We start from the raw sequence: 22,495 nt of genomic DNA, 5'->3' as shown, positions 1-22,495 counted from the left end.
ACCACAGAATAGACTTTCCAATTGTTATTATATTTGTTTTGGCTAGTAAATTACAAACTTACTAAATTAGAATTTTAATTTCCAGAAAAGTAAATGGCCATTTCAGTAAATCTTCTAGAAGTGATTTTTCTCAAGCTAAAATTCCTTTTATCTTTTTCTTTAGGCTTCTTGTGGAATTTTTAAAATCTCTATAATGTTGATAATTGGAGGTAAATTCTCTAAATATGTAGACATAGACCTCACAGGAAATTCTTTGTCCGAAACAGCAGACGAAGCGTGCGGTTTACACTGTGAGATTTTTAGTCCTGTTGGCTGAAATCTGTTACCATGGCCCCAGTCTTTTACGTGTTGCAGTTCATAGGAGCAGAGTGTGAAGTCCCATTGATTTTAATGAAAGTACTCATGAATGAAGCAAAGCAACACATCATAGATGTTTGCAAATGTGGTTTTTTTTGTTTTCGTGCTCTGAGAACAATAGCCGTATTTGTACACCAGAAGAATGTCTGAAATGTTTTTAAAAGGAAACCAGATTTACATATATGTCTTTTAACATACTGTGAAATATTTGCAGGAAAGCTCTTCCTTTATTATCACCTGAGAATACCAGCGTAGGGAAATAACTGTTTAGACTATGCCAACTGCCAATTAGTTTTCAAACTCAATAAAATCCAGGCCTCTTTGCTGCTATTTTTTTTTTTCTTAGCTCAGTATGTTGTTTTAAAATGCCTTGGTGGTATTAGGAGGTGTAGTTGAGGGAGGGAAAAGGAACATAAGCATTGACAGTGTTCCTCAGTGTTTCTGCACACAACACTTTGCACGGCATGAGTAATATATGTCATGCTGTGTTTAAATGCTTAAAATTGTCACTCAGTCAAATCTCTGGGGAAAACACTGGGAATTACAAACCATGATCCTCCATTCATCTCATGTGCTTATGCTGGGCCTTCAAGTGGCCTGTCAGGTTGTTTCCTACAGCCATCTGGACTTTTGTGTCTCCCTTAAACTCCCTAGATTTTGTTGAATCTGGGTGAATCCGCCAGCCTGCCAGAGCATTTCTTATGGAGTGACTGAGGCCTAATTTGAAACTTCAGTATGTGTAAATTAGCAGTTTTACGGTCCTGCCAACAATAGGAATAACAGGCATCTCCCTGTAAGGTGGTGTGTTGTCGTTCCACAGAGATCAGTTGGTGGCAAATGCATCCTAAGCAAAGATCATTAGTACGTATGTTCCTTGATTTCTAAGTAGTCTTCTTTCTAGATGTATGCTTATCTAACATTTGAGTCTGAAAAGCATGCAAAAATCTTGATGTAACAATGAATTTGTTAAACCACAGAAGATGTAAGTAAAGGGTAAGAGCAAGTCACATAGTTAATTAGGTCCTTGGCCTCTCAGCTTTTCCACACAGTGTAGTTTTAAATTTTAGCCACAAGTAAGCAATGACATTTACAGCTGTAAGACATACCGAGGGTTTTCTCGGAGGGGTGGCACAAGGTAACTCTAAGGAGACATGTTAGGAAATTATACCTTACAGCAACTTGCCAACACAAACAAAAAAAATGTACTTTCTAATAGTTCTCAGGCTCAAAATGCAAACACCTTTTCAAGGGAGCCAATTAAACACCAGATGGATGTTCAGTAGAAGTCATGGCTGAATGTTTCTTCAGTTACAAAGGATACCAAGCCTAGCTTTTCGAAAATTAATGCTGAACGATGTTATTGTTTTATGGTTAAATACAGTTTTAAATTAGGTTGGAAATTACATTGTTAATTAAAATTTTAACAGTTGACCCTTACTGGTACTGCTTTGAACAGTCAATTATAGTATAAGGTGAAATGGGTAAAGGCATGTTGATATATCATTCATATTTATATCTATAGAGAGAGATACATAAATATTGCATTTATTTGTATCTTCATATATGGAAAAAGCTGTTTTATCATGTCTTCTGTCATATGCTGTGGTATTTAATTATATTGCAATCCAAATTTACAATTTCTTTTGTTGGAAGAAGGTGATACAGTTAGTGTCTGATATCATCAGTCGAATTACTGTACAAGTCTCTTGTACCTGCGTTCTGGACACTGCCCTCCATATGCCATTAAAATATTTTTCCTTTAAAATGTAAGTTGAAAAATCAAGGAAAATGAGACAGCTTTCTAGAACTAGTATCAGAAGCCTTTCCCTTGATGGATTTGTAACGATAGAAGAGATAGTTGTTACCTACAGGACTGCACGAAATTCTGACAATATCTTTGTTACTTTCTAAGGACCAATTCAATATGAGTCTTCCGTTTTCTCGTTGACTGTTTTCTTTTTAGAAGAAGCTGGCGTTGATTTTGTTTCCCCAGTGGAAAGAAAAATCGGGCAAGTAAATAGCAGCACATCAGTTTTCCTTCTTTTAATGCCCTTATGGGCTACAGCGACCACTTCCACTTCTTTCTACAAAGTAGTGAAAAGTAAAGTCCTAAATGAATTGAGCATTATTGAGCTTTACATGTTTATTAATTAAAAGAAAATATTAGTAAGGAAAAATGCTGACCTTTTGTACTTTTATAAAATTCCATACTGAAATTAGTTGATTCTGCTTTGAGCCTGACACTCGATTAGCAACATGGAGAGCCATAATTATGAGTTGCTGCTCTAATGTAATACTGTGGTATAAACAAAATTAGAATTAGATTTATTATTTTTAAATGAAATTAACTAGTGCAAAATGTTAGATTGTTGTATGTAGCAGTTAAGTATATGTAGCCAGATTCTTAGCTCCAGCGTATCATTATGATACTAGGGGGATCCCAGATATAATTACGGACAAAATGTAGTCATTTATGCTCATAAAATATTAATATATTTCTGGGAAATGTCTGTTTAATAAAAAAATTACAACGTGGCAGTATTTTTGCAGTATTTACAGAATATGTCATACCAGTGTTTTGTGCTCCGGTTTCTATTTGTTCTTCTCCATATGCTGAGTTTTTTTAAAATAATCATGTTTCTAGATTCAGCGCCCTTACAACCAGTGCAGCGGTAGGTATCCAGGATACAGAGAATGAGAAAGAAACTAAGAAAGTTGTTTGTTTGTGTCAGCAGCCATCTGTTAAAACAAAAACCTTCCACTTGGTAGAATTTTCTACCAACACAAAATAGTTATGTCATGGAACCTATCTAGAATTATGTAATAAAGCGCACTTGGCAAATTTAATTGCATGTTAACGTTGAAATATAACTTAGCAGAGAGGTAATACAGTAAAGCAGTAATTGATAGATAATTGACATGTGCATGACCAAAATAGTATGCTTGTACAAAGGAGATCGAATCTCAGACCAAGTGAAGCTTTGAGCTACATCTGCAACTGCATGTCTTTCACAAATATTCTCACAAAAATTTAGTCAATCACTGAATTTGACATTTGATATTTAGTTCTCTGAAGAATGTCTTTTAATAGGTGCTCCAGTTAAAGCAGATCAAAATCAGATATTTTAAAGATTGCTTATTCATCCTTCTGTAAGAATATTCAGACTCAAAATAGCTTTTTTTTTTTTTAAAAAAAAAAAGCAGTACTAGGTGGGCGAGAGACTTCATTTTGAGGAGCTTAAAGCAGCTAAATGGGAATTAGAGTGAAATGATCTTAGAAAGCAAATTATGTTGTATTTGCCAGTTGTGGGGTTCCTGGCACCTTCCTTTGGAACATCTGGTACAAATGGCTTTCAGAGATGAGACACTGGAGTATATATCTCACCAAAGTGAAAATGCTGTTTGAGAATACAAGAAAAAAATTGTTTGCAGCAGTAATCTGATAATGCTGGGTTTTGTCTCAGATGCCACTTTCCATGTACTCTGTTACATGGATATCCATGACTTCTCATATCAAATGCCATGTTGCTCTTTCTTATATTGCTGTTTTTTTAAAAATTACAAAACCAGTTACGATTGCAACAATGAAATATATTTATGATGGAATGGTGTGCAATATTCTGGTTTTTACTGCCTTCTCTGTCTTAAATACTGCAGAACAAATGAAAGGCAAAAAATGTGCTAAACAACTCATGTTTCTGATCTTGCTGTCACAGTGTAATGCAGGATGTAGTGCCGTGTTTACAATACTGGGGATACCAAAAAATGTTGATATCAAGAGTTCATAAAGAGTAAGATATAATGAGGTTTTGTTCTTCTATTCAAATACATGGAAAAACTTTTAAAATATTTAATTTTACAGTAGAGGTTTCTAACACTGTATCCAAAGCCCCATCTGAAGACATGACAATTTAGTGGGTTGTCAAATATGTCCTGACAAGGAGGGGTCTGTAGTCACCTTAAACCTGGGATAACAGGACATTTACTTCTTTCTCTGAGCAGCTGGAGGCAAGAGCCATGAGCATCCTGTTCCCTCCCTTCCCTCCATCCCTATCTCCCTCCCAAGCTGACGCCATGTAGTGTGGCTCTGCTTCTGCCAACCACCTCCCCATCTGACCACCTTAAAAAAAAATGTTGAGGGAGTCCTGCTTTAGAAACTTCTGAGATTTTTTTTCCATGGACAGATCCATTAAAAAAAAAATGTTTATGATTATAGCTACTGTGTCTTAGTTGCCAAAATAAATTACTTCAGCTGGGGAAGTGAAGGCTTTGTTAAGAGGAAAAATAATCTATGAGAAAAACAAATAACAAAAGTAGTTTATCTACTGTGTCATGTGCTGTGATTTTTCTGCATTTCTCCTTACGCTAAAGGCAGAGCTGACAGCATAGTATTGCCTGTAGCATACTGGATATAGAGTGCTAGGTCTTCTACAGCTTCCTAAATTTAATTTATCCTTATTACTTTAAAAGGTACATACCAGGGGCAATGGACAGGAGGGATGCGACATGGATATGGTGTACGTCAGAGTGTACCGTATGGCATGGCAACTGTGATCCGTTCACCCCTCCGAACATCTCTAGCTTCACTTCGAAGTGAGCAGAGCAACGGCACTGTTCTGCATGATGTCACTTCAGACAGTCCGGCTGGAACAAGAGGAGGTTTTGTGCTCAATTTTCACAGTGATCCAGAAGCGATGGGCATTAAGAAAAAAGGAGGCTTATTCAGAAGAGGATCCCTTCTTGGTAGTATAAAACTTAGAAAATCTGAATCTAGGTCATCGATATCTAGCAAACGGAGCTCTGTCAGGAGTGATGCTGCTATGAGCAGAATTAGTTCTAGTGATGCCAACTCTACAATTAGTTTTGGAGACGGTGACTGTGATTATTCCCCCATGGAAGACCATGTTGATGCCACCACTACAGAAACCTATATGGGTGAATGGAAGAACGATAAGCGCAGTGGTTTTGGTATTAGTGAGCGTTCAAATGGTATGAAATATGAAGGAGAATGGCTAAATAACAGGAGGCATGGATATGGATGTACCATGTTTCCAGATGGCACCAAAGAAGAGGGAAAATACAAAAATAATGTTTTGGTCCGTGGAATAAGAAAGCAACTTATACCAATACGAAACACAAAAACTAGAGAAAAGGTGGATAGAGCAATAGAGGGTGCACAGCGAGCAGCTGCCATGGCGAGAACCAAAGTGGAAATTGCGACTTCAAGGTATGTTATCGCAAAATATATTTGTTCGTCACAGAATTTTCAGAAACAAAAGATGTGATACAATATGTGAGCTCTTATTGTTGACAAAAGACTAAAAAGTGAAGGGTGTAAATGTCTTCAGTGAGTACTTGCTCACCTTTCAGTTTCACGTGCGTAACTCCATTGACTTTAGTGGCATTATACATATGAAACTTAGAACTTCAACTAATTTGTGTAAAGATGTTCATATATCTTCCATAATATACTGTGAAAATAAATCTCTCATACTTTTCTGCTTTCACGCAAGAGCTGCTGCATTATGCCTTTAAACCTGTTTGGAAAATAAAATTGTTGAGGAGACATAGAGAATGATTTGGGGGATGTGAGATGCAGATTGAATATCTTCCCGTAATAAGCATAACTGGGGCATGCTTGTGTTGATGATTTTTGGGGTAGCATCTGAGACTCACTGAAGTTGCCCATTTGACATTGAGCATTTTAAGATGCATCTGTTTATCTGAGAGACTGTGGCATGAACAGTGTAGGAATAACGGCTGAGGCTCTTGTGCTTAGAGGCTGTTGATTCGGTTGCCAGGACAGTATCTGCCGAAAAAGTTCTGTATGGGGCCTCTTTCGTTTTGGAGCATGCTTCTGCAGTCTGAATTTGTCTGGATCTTAACGACAACCACTTCAAATAGTGGTGGTTGTCCTCTCCCCACCCCCCTGTCAAGTGTTTGAGATGAGAGAAGTGTACGGGTATTAGTAGAGGGTAAAAAATGTAACTTTCTCCTTGAACTCCTAACCAACAACCAAGAAAATTTATCTGAAATGGAATCATTGCAAATTAAATCATTATAGACAGTTTTAATAGGTTTTACTATTAAGTCTGAGAGCTCTTTAAAAAGCTATTTAATTTTTAATGCCTTCCAATAAGTTTCTGTGGCAGTTTCTCTGTTGTTGGTTTTAGTTTGTTTCCTCAGGCAGGCTTTTCTTGAAATATGCTGTGGACCAAAAAAAGAGCCCAGAAATGTGCATGAAAGAAAATCTTTATGCTATTTTAGAAAGAAGATGTCACATTACACTTAGAGCTGAACAGCTGATTCCTGATTTAGTGTGGTCAGTATTGTGCGCTCAGTTACTAGGCTTTTTGTGACAGTCATAAAGAATATAGGAAAAACAAAAAACTGCATAAGTGGGAAAGCTTGAATATATTGATGGCTTATAGCGAAAAGTAGTTGAGACACAAACATGAAGAATTTAGTGTAATGTTAAAAAACCTTTCTGACCACTGGTCACCTTAGTAACTAGAGGGTAGCATATACTCAATTACTTCTATAAATAAGCGTAAGGCATTATACGACAGCATACCATATTAGCAAAGCAGATCAGTAATAGCTAACTTTAAGAAATTACTGGATCCTGTTCTTGTTCTGTCAGTACACAATAAGCCCTAGTTCTAAAAAAAATGAGGTGATGGGATGTGGGGATAGGGGGAGTCACCACTTTGAGTCCATGTAAAGCTATTAAAAAGCTGTAGTCTGAGACCATTAGGTTGCAAGGCACAATGTATGCGTTTCCTCTTTAAGAAGGGATATGTCCCTGAATTGTTTTGTTTGCTGTTCCTCCCTTCAGTTTTAGGTGAAGGACAGAGTTCAAATTGCTTCTTTTGGAAGAATCCATAAAAACAATGTTTATTTCTTGAAAAGGTGTTTTTGAAAGTGCAACAACAGAAGGCATCAGTTGTAGTGCAGCTGTGACCGTGGGCTGTTCCTTCGGTGTTTCAGCTGAGAATCTCTCTGGAACAGCCTCGTGGCTACCAGTGTGGATAGCAAGATTGCAGATTCAGGTTTCCTCTCTTTAGTAGCCTTTGTGCTAACTGTATTGCCACTGAGTCTAAGGCAAAGAGACCTCACGTCTTGTCAGGCAACATCAGGCATAAAGATTACATTAACTTCACTTATGAGTGCTTGTTGGACTCGCCTAGTAAGGATGATACAACCCTTCCCATCTCTCAAGTTTTCAGAACGGCCGTTAGTGTCAACCAGTAGGAGCAAGGTCATGGCATTATGTGAACGAAGGGACTGTCATACTGGCAGAGTCAGTAGCCCTGACTGTCTTAAGAACCAGATTATCTGAGCATAGAAGAGTATTGAGGAAGAAACTTCTGCTAAAGTTGCTAAATTCTAGGCTGACCAGATTGGTATGGTTTCAGGGTGAAAGAACTTGCCTTTGTTCCAGTGAAACTGGAGGACCAATATTGTTTTGTGACTACTTTTTTACCCAACTGATACATTAATAATATATTAATCCTTCAGACAGTAGCATTCCTGCAGTGTCTTAGATGAATGTGAGGATGGTGGTCTTGTCTGTTTCCTAATGATTACTACTGCGCAAAAAAGTCCAGGAGGGGTGCCTTTCTTCATTTTTGTAATGTGTAATACAAAGGTAGTTCTGCCCACGTGGCACAACCTCACAGCACACTGCCCTGGAAAACCTTCTGTGCTTCAGACCTGGCAGATGTCACCAGCAATGCCCGCTTACTGTAGATTTCCATTTCACTAGTGGAAGAACTCTCTAGACAGACCTTTTCTCACCCCCAAAACCACTGAATGTCCAGGTTTCCATTTCAAAGAGCTAGAAACCCTGACTCCAAGCCTCATACCTTCCTTTTCAATGCAGTTTTGAGTTGTATGCTCTTCTTCCTGTATTGTTTATTCCCAAAACGTTTGCTCAGCCAAATGAGACCAGACCATGCTCCTTCTTCATAGCTCCCTGCTGGTCATGACAGATTTGGCTGGTAGTTTGACCTGTGACAGATGTCCACGCAGTCGTCAACAAGACCAACCACTGTTCTGCTTGATATTCCTGATGTCTTTTTGTGTCTAAAAGGCCTCCTTAATAATCTGTGTAGTCTTCCTTTATCTAAAATGGCAGTCTGGTGTACAAAGAAAAATCTAAAAGTTGGGGTAAATGGTGCTTCTCTGAACTTGAATTTACATTGGCTCTCCTGACTCAGCCTTTGGGTTTTTGAAGCATTTGTACTGAGGTGTGTTAGATATACTAGCAGCATTTCTCAAAAGATAAGATCACAAAACCGTGTGATGCATAGAAAGCTGCTGTATCAGGGAAATAGTTACCAGCCTCTGCTACACGGATTTGTATCCAAAACAGATTATAAATTAGCAATGAATAAAAATGCTTTTAAAATGATAGCACAGCTTAACAGTCTTGATTGTGTATTATAGTTATACTAGCTATATTTAAGACAAAATATTAAGGTGTAAATCTAAAAAAATCTCAGAATTTGAGGAATTTCAGAAGTATGTTCAATATTTTCTCCTTTTAAAATATCAAAAGGCTTTTTTTTTTTTTTTAAAGTCATTATTATAGGCAGTAATTAGTTCAAATTCACCTTTAACCCATTTGTGCTAAAAGCAGTCAGGTTTATTCCATGTGCCTTTTTTGGGTCTTGGTGTCTAAAAGGAAAAGCTGTCTTCCAGAAATTTTTAATAAATTCTTTTCTATGTTATTTCAAGCACATATGAAGTGCTTCAAACGCTGGAAGGTGTACATTTGGAAGAGCCCTTTGGAAGATGTTAAAAAGCCCCAGATGTCCACTCAGCCAAGAGTCAAACAGAAACTTGTTTTGAGGATGTCAAATAATTCTCGCTGTGGGGATTTTGAACTTTCCACTGCTGTCAGGTGTCTGATTCAAAGGAGATATCCCTCTGCAGTTCGATATGAACTGGAATTATAGTAGATCACTTCTTTCCTAGTAAGAAAATAAGTTGTCATTAGAGGAGCTATTTAGTGTATTATATTAGCTTTGCCTTCATTAATGCTTAAGATAGTACACACATTTTTGGAATTAACGTTCAGAGTTTGAACATAAACCTACCTTCTAATACTCAGTATCACTGGCTGTTTTAAAATGTATCAGTCCTGTAAGTAAACACAAATGATGTTTGTTCACATACAACTCTTTATCTACCAGATTCTTTCTAGAAAAGTCAATATTATGGGTTCAGAATTGAACTCTCAGAGACAGGTGCTCTTTGGTTGTTTGGGTTTTTTCTCTCTTCAGATTTTTTCTAGCTAATGCTCAACTAGAAATTCTTCTTTATGTGTTGACTCTCCCAGGAAAAAACTTTTCAGGGACACAGAGGGACAAGATAAAAGTACAGTAAGAGTAAGAAATATCAATCAGAAGATAGTGTGTGGAGGTAAAGGGAGAAAGAAATCAAAAGAAAAAATGTTTCCTTGTTGATATTTTCCTTACACTCCGTTGATCTTTCAGGTCGTGAAACAGGCAGGTTAAAGAACTGCATCTCCTTTTTTAGTCTCTTTTCCACAGAAACTAAATACTTTTAATTATTCCGAAGTTGTGACTGAGTTTTAGGTAAGATGTACTGTCATAATATGCTGTGAGAACTTTTGACCACCTTAAAAGCGATACTGTAATGGGTTTTCATTACATGAGTACCTGAGGTTTGGTGAAGGATAATAGTGCCTTTGTGTGAGGCACTGCACAAACAAATTACCCCGTCTAGAGACCTTGCCGCCCAGGGGAAGGGCAGTGCCCAACAAACAGAAAGAAACTGGCAAAAGGACCCCAGATCAAGATAACAGTAAAACTAATAACTTGCAAGTAATAACATAGAGCTGTTCCTCCTTGTTAATTAGCTGCCTGTTCAGCTAGCAGTGACTAGTGAGGCTCTAGTCAGGAAGACCTTTTAAGGGGGATTAACTGGTGTCTTTTCTGCAGCGATTTCTTTTTCAGCGTAGCTTTTTTAGACAGCTCAATTTTATTTTTAACGTGTTTGTGTCCGAGTCCACAGATGCTATGGCTTCGTTTCAGCCTTTATTTTTTTTTAATAGCAACTGCTAAAACTCTGGTTAGGATCCTGTGTTGTGAGCAGCCCACTTTGTTCTGTGTGGCTGCGAAAGAGCCTCCAGCTGGTGGAGGGGCCGCAGGAGGATGGACTGGGTAGTGGAGACCCAGTAGAACAATTTGGATTTTCTTTGTGAGTGTGCCTGCTGCTACAGCCTGGGATTTCCTGGATCCCTGCTCTCCCTTGCTGTCACAGTGGCCTCCTGGAGCCAGTCGCTGGCTTGTGTAGTGTTCAACGCTGAGGATGGTGTAGAGGGCTCTGATTTACCCTGCGGCCTGGGCGCTTTGTGTTGACATCAAGTCACTGGGCAACACCTTCTGAATGGCGTGGCTCAGTTGTCCACCCCAGAGCACTAGTGTTCACAGTACAGCAGTTCTATAAGAAACCAGTGCTTATACTTTTCATAACTTTAATTCAGAGTAAGTTTCAGTATGCTGTGCTGCCTGCGGTGGATTTATGTGAAGTGTGTGGAACCATCAGCGCTGAAGGTTTCAGTAGCCAACTCCTTTGTTGCCTTCATTGCCTTGTGTGACCAGTGCTCTTGGCTTGACCTGAACAAACTGTGATTTCTAGGCAGATGGAATTATATGCATGTGGGAGTATAGTTTGTGTCCACACTAGATGGCAGCTGCCAATCATTCCAAATGGCGCTGAATTATGTGCAGCACACACAGCTTTCCATGCTGGATTTAGCTGACTCTACCAATCTCACTTTACTCAAGAAACTAAACTGGACACTCGCAAGACTAGTGCCTCACACGTCTTTGAGATGCTTTACTTATTATAGCTGAAATATGAACATTGTGTTTAGGAATAGGATCCAACAAATACCAAAGGTATTTATATAAGACTGCTCGCTTTAGTACAAAGGGCTGCCTTAGGTTCAAAACAAAATCAGTTTTAAGCATTTTACTGGGTAGCCTATTTGAAGACAACGAATAAAGTGCTGTGCTAAAACTTAAAAATAAGTCTTCAGCTGCTGTGGATAGTAATTTTAATGTTAATTCTGCATTCTTTAGAGGAAACCATATGTTCCTTGAATCCTGTGGGAGTTGTACCACTAACTTCAGTGGGGCACATTTTCACTCAGATTTCACAAACAACTCGTCGGTAAAAGAATATAGTCTTGGACTGTTCCTCTGTTATTTGCTGGGGAATGAATAATACATCTGTTTGAAATACACAAATTGTATAAACATCACTAGACAGATTTGATTTCTTTTCTTAGTATTTAATGCAGCAAGATTACATGGCTGAAAATATGCAAAATTGCTCCTGTACTATCCCTCAGCTGGAAATTTAAGAAAGCCACAAGTATTTAACTTTTTGATCAAATTACCTATATCAAATACACCTACCTACAGCTGTATGTCTGAATAGGGTTATATGTTTTTTTTAAAAGGCAGTTCTGGAGTATAGCCAATCTTTGTGTTTGTATTAGACATAGAATTGTTACCCCAGAGTTGGTTTTCTAACCTGTTTAAAATCAGGAGATTGCTAATGTAAGATTGAAAATATTCTCTCCTTTCAAAACGTAAATGAACCAATACTTCACCACTGCTTTTAAAATAACCGTGTAAGAAAGCCTTTTTTTAATATACAAACCTTCTTGAAATATTTCTTTGTTAACATGAGTAAGGATTTCTTGCCCAGTTTCCAGAATGCTTAATTTAGGAGCTGAAAGAATGTTTACAGTGGCAGCCCAGCAGATGTATATGAATGTTTGGTTTTGGTTTTTTTTAATGATACTGAGATACACAAGCAAAAGACTAATTATTTTTTTTTTATCAAAGAAGATGAGCTGTTATGCAGATTAGTTATGCCTTAGGTTTTACGCGGCATCTCAGTTTTGATCTGTATTACAACAGTTTTTCAAAAGATAAGCCGCAAACATCGTCTGTCTCTACTGACTTTCAGCAGAGTTTCTGTGGTGGAAATAAATCACCATTTAAAAACAAAATCTGGATTGTTTGTACTGGTTAGTCACATGTGAACTGCAGTGTAAAGCCATTAGACTTACATTATTGATAGCTATAAAACTATTTTCAAAATCAAAAAGATATTTTATATTTCTACTGTATTTAGTACAACTACATACATATGACTAGTAGTACTAGTCAGAGCTTGAGTGATTTACGTGATGTTTTGCTCAAAGACTAAGCCAATAGACTAAGCCAAACCTTCCCAGCTTCTTTCTTCAAAGAAATAAGAAAACATGCTGTCATCTAACTGTAGCGTTGATCAGTATTCTACAGAGTAGGATGTTTTTCAGTGAACAACTGTAGCAGAAAAATAGTAATTTAAATAGTTTAGATAATGCCCCCTACGTTGATCTAATTCTATATTTCCCAAATAATAAATGGTTAATTTTCTGTGGTTCAATGAGTAATACTGTTTGTTTGAATACTAACTGATCAGTGATACATATTATGACTTCTGTTCTTTTTCTCTGGCAATTAATACATTTTTCTGCTTCATATGTCTAATAGTCATTGGTACATATTTTTATACACTGACTTGCTTTCTTTTGCCTACCTCGTTATGATTTTCCTCTTTTGTTACTGCTGTATTCGTACTTTGTTATGTTTTCTGCCTCCTCGTTCTTCTACAGCTCTCTGCTGTCATTGTCTGGGGAGGCAGATGTGCAGTCTCTTTGTGGCTAGTGTACAGGAGTAAGTTTCTCCTTATGAGTTTGTCTCCCCTCAAGCCCAATTGATTATTCTTATTGTCCTCTTTAGATGTTTTCCTAATGCTGCTATATAGATGTAGTCTGTGAGGAGATTATTCCTGAGGTCACCTCAAAGCCACTTACTTTATGTATGAAGTTAGGGTTGTTCTGCCTTGCGTATCACTCTTACGCTTAAATTGAACCTTATTTGCCATTTAAGAGTGACCAGTGAGTTTTGTGCAGCCCTTCTTTTCAGTTTTCCAGTAGACTTCTCTTCTGTAACACTGACATTCACAAGTTCTGCCACTTTTTTTCCCCACACCTTACCCCCAACATTTATGAACGTCATGGGTTCTCAGCCCTGAGCCCTGTGGATATCCAGTGGTGAACCTTCTCGGTTGAGAAAAACAATCAGTTAATCTATCCCATTATATTCCATTTCTGAACTAATTTTTTAGTCACTTAAGCGTTTCTTCTCTTGTTTTAATCCTAATTTCCATCACATAATTTCCAAAGAATTTCTGGTGAGGAATGCTACACTTTGGTCCTACTACATTAAAAGCAGATATTGATGGGAAAAGATGGTATTACTGGTTTGTACTTGAAAACCAGAAATTTCCTTATTAACATCTGGCTAACATGAAATCAGTTAAATGCGAGTTCTCAGCTTTTTTGTTTTAGGAGTTTAAGAAGGCATATATTTCTCTAACCACTCAGAATCTGGTAGGCTGTTGTTAAGGCTTGTTTAGTTACCTTACTGCTATAATGCAGCATCTCCACTTTGTGCTTGCCTCACTTTACTGCCATGCATAATGTGAGGGAAAGGTCATTTTTCTGCTGCTGCTTTTATGTTGCTTTCTGGTGTTGGGGTGAGTTATTTCAAAGATCTTTCGTTCTCTGAGTTTTTAGACCCCTTCATAAATAGTTGTGTTGGATTATGTCAGTCTTAGAACTACACATAAGGACTTAAAATCCAAATGTGGAAACAAGCAAGACTCAAAGGTTTTCACTGTTGAGGTGGTCTTTTGGCAGATGGGGACATGCACCATAGCCCTGATTTGCTCTTATTTGGAACTAAGGCTTCATACCTGTTAATGGTTAGAAACTTGACTTCCATAGGAAAAAGAAATAACACCAAGAAATCTTATAACTAAGCTGAAGTGACTTCATAGGAACTGTCTCTGCGTGTGTATTCAGCCCAAGTTCACTTTTTAAGCTTTGTCACTTACAGGAATTTATGATGTCAATTGTATAAGCATCTTGGGAATATCTTGAAGACAAAAAACATATTGCCAAGCAGTAAGATATAAAATGTATTTCAGGAATAATAAGGGAACAAAAAGTTTAGAGTGTGAGTCAACAGATGCCAGTTGTCAAAACACTTTGTGCAGATGCAGTGGTCAAACACCTTAAACGTTTCGGAATCTTTTTGTCTGCTGTCTGGAGTCATGCTTTTCCCTTAACATATCTTGACCAATTTCAGTTTTACTAAAAATCTAGTAATTATGCACATTCTGTAATATTCATAAATGTATTACCATTCATAGGATTGTTTTGTGCTTCAGAGAACAGTATGTTTCTGGAAATTACAGACTAGCAACAAAGGTGGGAATGGCCTTTATCAGTTCTACACATATTAATAGAGTAGATAAGCTGGTGACCTTTTCTGATACTCAAAAATGTTTGACTTGTATGGATCTGTTGAAGTAACAGTTGATAGTTTCTGGTGAAGAGGCTTTCCCTTTCTTCTCATGGTGGCTATATTCCTCCTGCCAAACCAATTCATGTTGGGAGGTTTAGTGTTGCCAGGCATTCAGAGTTTCTTAACGGTGCAATGTACAAGTAGGAATATTGATTACTTTTTTTTTTATATATTCTCAATTGATAATGACTTATCAGGAAAAAAAAAAATCATACTGGATGTTTTACAATGCCAAGCGATGTTTGTTAGGGTATGCCATATCAGTGAAGAATCTGTTTTTTTCTAATGCAGAGTTTATAACTATTTCAGAAATAGGTTTTGTTTAAAGACTGAAATAGGACAAATAAAAAATAAGTGTATATTTTGTATACTCAAAATTCAGATCACCTGCAAAAAAATCTAGTCATATTACTTTTTCATAATTGAACTTTATAAAAAATATAATTTGCTATACTACTACTTGTTATGAAGAAAAGACACTGAGCATTTTCACGTCAAAGTCTGTATCTGCGGCATGCACAGATGCAATGCATTTCTGATGGAAAAACTGCTTCGTGGAGCTCCTGGGATGAACCTTTGTTAGCAGAAGGATTAGAAAAGTGGATAGCATTTAGCTTTTAGCTTTGCTGGGTCTGTGAATGGAGAGAGCAATTAGTAAAAATTGTAGTTCTGAATAAGTTCACAAAGGGGTTTGTGCTAAATTTGATTCGGTGTTTTCTTCAAATTTTAGTTGATCAGACTATGCTCTAAATGGCTTTTAACAGTTCACTTGCAAGTTCAGACTTTCAGATGTAATGGCTGTTTTATTTAAATTCATCTGCTCCTTGCACTTAGGATGATTAAAAAGCTATAAAAGTGGTCTTGAGGTCTAATAATCTTTAAGTTGGGTGTTAACTGCTGACAGATAGAGTCCCTGCATAACATGATGAACTTTGTGTATGGGCCTCAGTGGTGAGTGGACAACATGAAAGAGCTGATGGCTCTTTCAAGGAGCTTGGGATGCAGTACAGATAAGTAAGCTATCAGAAATATCTGACACTTTGTTATACACCTAGATTTTTGCTGTTTCCAGCAAGGATGAAGCCAGGCTGGAATCCTTCCAATATAGAACACTGTTAAATTTTGAACCAGAAAAGCTGGATTGTGTCCTGGTGTTTGAGTAGGGTTTGTACAAGCGTTGGTCTGGCAACACCTGCAACACCTTCCATTTATTTGCTGTTTCACAGTGTATTTAATCAGCTGTTTCTAATAATGCAGGCATTTTTCATTGACAGTTCAAAGGACATCCTGAATGAGTCTCCATAGGCCAGCCTGAGAAAAGTCAGCTTAAACTATCTTCAGAAACCTTGCTTTCTTTTTTAAGGTCCCTGACAATTAAAGGAATTCTGTTCTGCTTTCAGTGTATCTAATTGGTACTTAAAAAGATACTTTCCTCTGAAAAAGAGAATGAATTTGCCTTGAACTTGCCTGCACATGAAAATGCGTATTCGAGTGGATGTATAACCTAGCGCTGCTTAATCCAGTCAAGAAAATAGTTCTGGTTTTGCATAGAAATTCACTTTGCAGAATTATGGTGACAGTTTCCTCTTGGATTATCTGCTTTTATACACTCACTGTCCCACTTAAAACCGTTCGATATCATCTGTCTGACTCTGAAACTGTTTATTTTCTTTTCCTTAGTAAAACTAACTCACATCTTTGAGATGTTGTGATCTTTTCCTCTGTTTTTTTGACACTGAATTGTCTCATTTTGCAAGTAAAAGTTTCAAGGGAGATGGAAATTGAACTTGCTTAGGTGCAAGTCAGCTGAGGAGACAAGCATTTTGTACGCAACTTTGACATTTCCACCTATTAATAAGGGAAACTTTAAAGTACCTTTTAAGAGGTACCCTTAGGAAACTTTAAAGAGCAAACAGTTAAGTCCACTGTATTTTGCTTCAGATCACAGTAAGGAGTGTTTTAATTCAAGTTACTTTTTTCAAGAATATTTACTGTTCAGAAAAATATTTTTGATGTGCTTTGCCCTTCGTATTCCCATGCTTACAGTTTTGTTCCTTAGAAGATGAATATGAAGTAGAATATAAGGGGAAATGAATAGCAAGGTTCTGTTAATATCACCAATAGTAAGCATTGTAAACCCACCTTTTCTTAGTTTTCATAGTCATATTTTTCTGTGAAAGATTTTAAATATAATATCAAGGATTTATTAGTTAATGTAATAAGCATTTAACAGTAATGCAGCAACAGGGTAGTAAAAAGGAGCTGGGAGAAAAAAATGGAAGTCTTTAATTTTAGAGCTGTTATAAAATTGTATTAGTGTCACTTTATGGTTGCTTTGCTGTCTGTTCTCTAAAAAGTACTGGTTTTTTTTCAGGAAAAAGTAGAAGTTGCTACAGGATTCCCATGTAGCATAAACTTCGTATGCCACTCAGAAATTGCCTAGACATTTAATTACCTTTTTGCTTGATTATCTTGAGGTATCATCAGCTTGTTTTGCATCACGAAATTGCTATTTGAAGCATTTTTGTGAAAGTTCCTTCTTTGTTTTAGCTTTTCTGTTCAATTTTTTATGTATAAGTGTCACCTATTCCCAGTCACTGTTAAGCCTTGCTTAGGAGCGGATACCATTAAGAATGATTTCGGGTACGTTTTTTATTTTCTAGAAAATGTAAATTCCTTGTCAATATCCCCATGTTTTTGACCCTGTTATTGCTATCAGCGTAATGCATTTTCTTCTCTTGGAAAGAAATGCATTAGATGGATTAGCAAAGCACTAAAAATATCTTTGCTTAACCACCAAATTATATAACCATCCGATTTCTGTTGGCTGCTGGTCTCATGCTGCGGTGCATTTCAGAAATCTGCATTTTACAGCACATCAAGTGAAGGCAGGTTTTGGTTTACATCAGATCTCCTTTCGGAGTTTCAAATATATCTCTTTTTTTTTTAATATATATATCATTTTTCATTCAAAAGGCTAGAAGTGGGATTTACTGAAAGCCTCTGATAACTATTGTCACTTCAAAATTTGAAAATGCTGCTGCTTTTATACGATATATACCTTTTTTTTTTTTGGTCACCCAGGGGCGGTATGTCTGATGTTTTCTTTAGGTTTGTGGTTTGTTTTGGCGGGGGGTATCTTTTAATGAATAGTAATTTAGATCAGATTCACTGCTGAGGGCCATGGTACTCTGAAATAACATGAGTCATTTTTCTAGAAAGCTCTTTACTTATGCAAGGGAAGATTTGGTCACAATGACCAGCTGTAGAGCTTTTTTCTGCAGTTCCTGTCTCATTTGAAATAAAGGATTTTCTAGAGTTAAATCTATTCCAGAGACCTCTGTAAGGCAAGACCAAGAGTAAAATTGTTTATCTTCCCTTAGATTAATTAAATCTTTGTCATTTCAAGGTTTTTTCTTCAAATTTATCTTAAAGATATGAAGTGATTTATCTCTCAGTACACTATTCCAGTACTTGACCACATAAATAGGACGAGTAGTAAGTTTATGCTGTAACTTAAAGAATTCTCTTTGCATTGGTGAATGAAGGAAAAAAAGAGGCTCAGTTTAAACGCGTGGATAGTTGACTGAAATGCTCATCAAAAATGTTTGTGATGAGATAACTTTGTAGTCTGCTGGCTTTTTTTTTTATATTTCTTTGCAGCAAAAAGCTCATGTTGTATTGCAATGGAACTGTTGCCTGCGATAGGGCTGTAAGATTTTGTTCTTTGTGAATGTGACAAGACAAGTCCACTTGTATCCTAAGGTCAACCAAGTGTCACCTTAGTCTGCAGTTACATCCTTTCCTGCTGTTTGTTTTTCTATTGTGTAGCTGTAGTGAAAAAAGAAAAAAAAACCTGAATGCATGAAAAAAGGAAATGATGCCATCAGAGCAATCCCTTTGCATGCAAGCGAAAAGAATCTACATATAATCAGCTGGCTAAAGGGCATGAGAACATCCTGAGAGGTAATTGGGCACCTTTTGTTGAAATACTCTGATATATCCCATTAACTTGTTCAGTGTTGCTCAGAAACAATGCCCATAGACAGAGGCACAATACCAGGCCTTTTTCCCTTTATTCAGTGCCAAAAAATGCAGTTATCGTAGTATACAGCATCATCTTACAGCTAGTATTGTTTCCGTACTGTTTCTGGAGGAGTACGTACACAAAGGGTTCAGACTTTCTTCGGCAAGCTTTTTTGTGCTTTCACCCATGATGTTCTTTACAAGTGAGTGGGAGAAGCCTATGCCTTTTTCAGAACCTTCTCACAGTTCATCTGAGACTCCTCTCAGAGTCATGTGTCTTGTAGAGTACGAGTAGAGAGCTGAAGCTGCTGCTATTTGTTTCTGATTGCACAACATACTATTGCTCTTCTATTTGCTCTCACTCCATTCTGGAATATTTGTCTCCACATGTTCCATCTCATCTTTTAAGTTGTATGGACTCTGGGGCCTGTTCATCATCTGTGTTTTAAATGACTGAAATAGTGGAACCTGGTCTACTTGTCATCTTGCAAATATTAGCAAAATATATGCACTAATAATAACAGGAGAAATGAGAAGATGATTTCCTGTGTGGCTTTTTTAGAGCTCTGCTGTTTTGTTTAAATCCAAGAATATAGTCTTCAAAAGCACTGTGCTGGTGAGAATAAAAAAACTTTTTTTTTCCTCTTTCTCTTTTCCTTGTGACTTACCAGGAAAGAAATCACAGGCTTCTAGTCTTCAAGTCTCTATTTTCTTCTCAAAAGGAAATAGCTAGTCTCTGCCCATGGATGTTGGGGTGTTTGCAATTGCTACTAGCCACTACAGTGAATAGTATCAAGGCGTTATGGCTGTCTCTTTTGCCTTTCTGCTGCTGAAATATGGCTTAATATTTATGGCAAAGGAAATAGTCACAGGTTTTTATAATTTTTAAAAAAACTTAGGTAAGAGGATTATGTTGAACCTAGTGAATAAAGCAGTGAGTTCAAGCATGAGCATTTTAAAGCGGAAGACCTACGTTCTTCAATAGCAAGAACAAGAAAAGATTGGCATGATTCAGATTCTGGTATTTCTAAGTGAAAGCATGAAACTGGGGATCCTTGTCATTCACAGGAGGGTATTAATATTGGTATGAGAAAATTCTTTTCTTATTAAATTGATCTAAAAATTACTGTCAAAATTGAATTTTGTGGAATTTTAATACGAAAAGACTCAAATGCTTCCATATTATAATTTGAAATAACCTGCCCCTTCGTGATCCTGAAGGACACCTTAAAGTGTACTTTATTAATCCTAGAGGTCAATTATCGAAAAATGATAATGAGGTTATGGTAGCAATGTGAGATGTTTGTTCTGCTGCTTTCTATTTTACCTTTCATCCTGAAGGAATGAGCTGACTTTACATGCTCTGATCAGCAACTCATCATTGCTATTGTTACTTGGCTAATTCTGAGGTGAAGAGAAGCTAGAAAGAATAAAAATATTGTCAAGAGTTTTTAAAAAATTCACCTTATTATTAAAATACTTCCTGTGATGTTACTCTCTTTAGGAGCAGACAAAACATCACTTTCTAAAGTTTTAATCAAAGAACAGATAAATGGCTTATAGTCCGTTTACCATGTAGCTTTGGAGAATAAAAGTATGAGCTGAACCTGGCAGGTTTTTAATTTATTCTTCGCATAATCCATTGGTGAAATACTATATGTTGGCCATGCTGACACCAGCAGCAAAACTCCCACTCTTTCCAGCAATAGCAGGACACCACTGATCGAACAGTATTCTTTGAGTTGCATGTTTTGTGGGAGTCATAGGTAGTTCAAAGGCCAAAGCTGAGGTACTAGAAGTTCCCAGCTGGACCATAAGGGATAATCAAGTACAGAGACAGCTCAGTTACCACTGAAGGAAACCTTTGTGTTCTCAGGATGCTGTCTTAGGTGTCCACTCTTCATTACTCCCAGGAAAACTAAAATTAGGGGCTTATTTTATGAATTCCAAAGGAACTAACAGAACTTCTTAGTAGTTTCCCTTTGCAAACAATGAAGCTTCTGTAATGAATCTATATGTCACATTCCATCTGCTGTTACTCATGCTAAATGCTATGCCATTCTACACACTGTCCCAAAAAACTGTGAGATTTGAGTATGGTAAGCTCAATATGAGTAAGGGTGACAGACAGAATATGTTCCAGAAAGATAGGTCAGCTCAGTTACCTGGGATATCCATATTTCTGGAAATCAGGCCAGGGGTTTTGTTTAAGTGAGGATACAGTTTTGTGTTTTATTGCTCTATTTGAGAATCTGGTTGCTGGATTTACATACGTGTGAGAAAAATTCTTAACAGATTACATGGGTTTGCAATGGAAATAGCTGATTATACAGGTTGCTGCTTCTTACTTGTTTTTGCAGTGCAGCTGCTTTTGTATTGTAAAGATCCTCAGTGCACTAGTTAACCAGATAAAAGCATCTTATCAAGCATGATTTGTTTTCCTTGGCTTTGCTTCTTCGACGCGTGTTTCTGGAATGTCATCTAGCTCACAGTGCCGAACTTCCCTGGGTAGGTGCATGTACCACTTACCCAGTGGCAGGGGATGCTAGGTGGCTTATTGCATGTGCTATACGACAGAGGCTTCCAGGGAAAAGAGGGTGCTGGAGCCATTCAGACAGCTGGCTCCCAGCTGTGCTTTTTCCCAAAGGATCTCTAGGAGCAGGCATGGAATGCACTGTGAAATTCTGGTAGTGGCAGCCAGGCAGCCTTGTGATAGAGGCAGCAGCTCTGGGAAAGACAATGATCAGGAATGGGCTGCTGCTACTTCCCGAATAATTCAGTCAGCAACCTGCCTGTGTGCTGCTCTTCCCCGGGTGTTCCTCCAGCCAAGAGCCAGCCCTGGGTTTGGTGAAGTGGCCTGGTGAGCTGCATACGTCCTCAGGCTGGACATGAGTCCAATGGATCTGGTGTGCAGCAGAACTTGGTTATGTGAGCTTACTTTCCAAGTATGCCACAAACTTCAGTGTGACCTTTCAGCAAATTAGTTATGGTGAGGCACCGTGTTAGAGGTGCCATGAGTGCTCTGAAAGGTTTGTATGACAGAGAGCAGGGGCATGCAGTGAGCGTACAAGCTCAGGTTCTGTCCGAGGCTGTGACCCTGTCACACTTTCACTGTATTGTGGAAAACCAGCCTTAATTCTCATGGTTCTTCCCAGCTGAGCTAACTAGCTCAGGCCCAGGACTATGCTGATACAGCTGCACAGCTTCCAGCTCTGGAGCAGACTTGTGCAGTGTTTCATTGTATGTTGTGTACATTCTTCAGTCAAGCTTGTGCATGGTCTCTCCACGTGTACAAATTACTGCCTGATCAGGCTGGTCTGCTCTAAGGATGAAATCTGATGAATACTGGCATACATCTGCAGCAGTGAAGGCCATACAGCCTCTACTAAAAAAAGTAGGACATGAACCGAGTGTTTTAGCTAACATGATTAATGGCATTGTGCAATACAGGGTGTGTTTTAACAGAATATATTATCATAGTTCCAAAGGAAGCTAAATATGTGACATTCAGTGGATCTTCTGTATTGAAGAGCTGACCTTTTGGCAGTAGCTGTGAAATAATATACAGCAGAATCTTGTTAATTCATGCTAATGACTTAAGACACCCATCGCGGATTACTTGATTTTACAACTTAGCGAGTAAG

The 22,495-nt window shown here is 37.7% G+C and overlaps 1 protein-coding gene across 5 annotated transcripts in view; it reads left to right on the top strand.

Moving 5' to 3' along the window:
• JPH1 (junctophilin 1) overlaps window positions 1-22,495 on the top strand; it is an 83,912-nt gene that overhangs the window by 2,370 nt on the left and 59,047 nt on the right. For all 5 annotated transcript variants that reach the window (XM_074577290.1, XM_074577293.1, XM_074577291.1 and 2 more), the window contains exon 2: window positions 4,828-5,584. In XM_074577290.1, coding sequence (XP_074433391.1) covers window positions 4,828-5,584 — 757 coding nt within the window. The remainder of the gene's footprint in view (window positions 1-4,827; window positions 5,585-22,495) is intronic.

Source organism: Larus michahellis, chromosome 2 (assembly GCF_964199755.1).
Source record: "Larus michahellis chromosome 2, bLarMic1.1, whole genome shotgun sequence".
Lineage (NCBI taxonomy): Eukaryota > Metazoa > Chordata > Aves > Charadriiformes > Laridae > Larus > Larus michahellis.
This window is presented reverse-complemented; position numbering and strand designations above follow the sequence as displayed.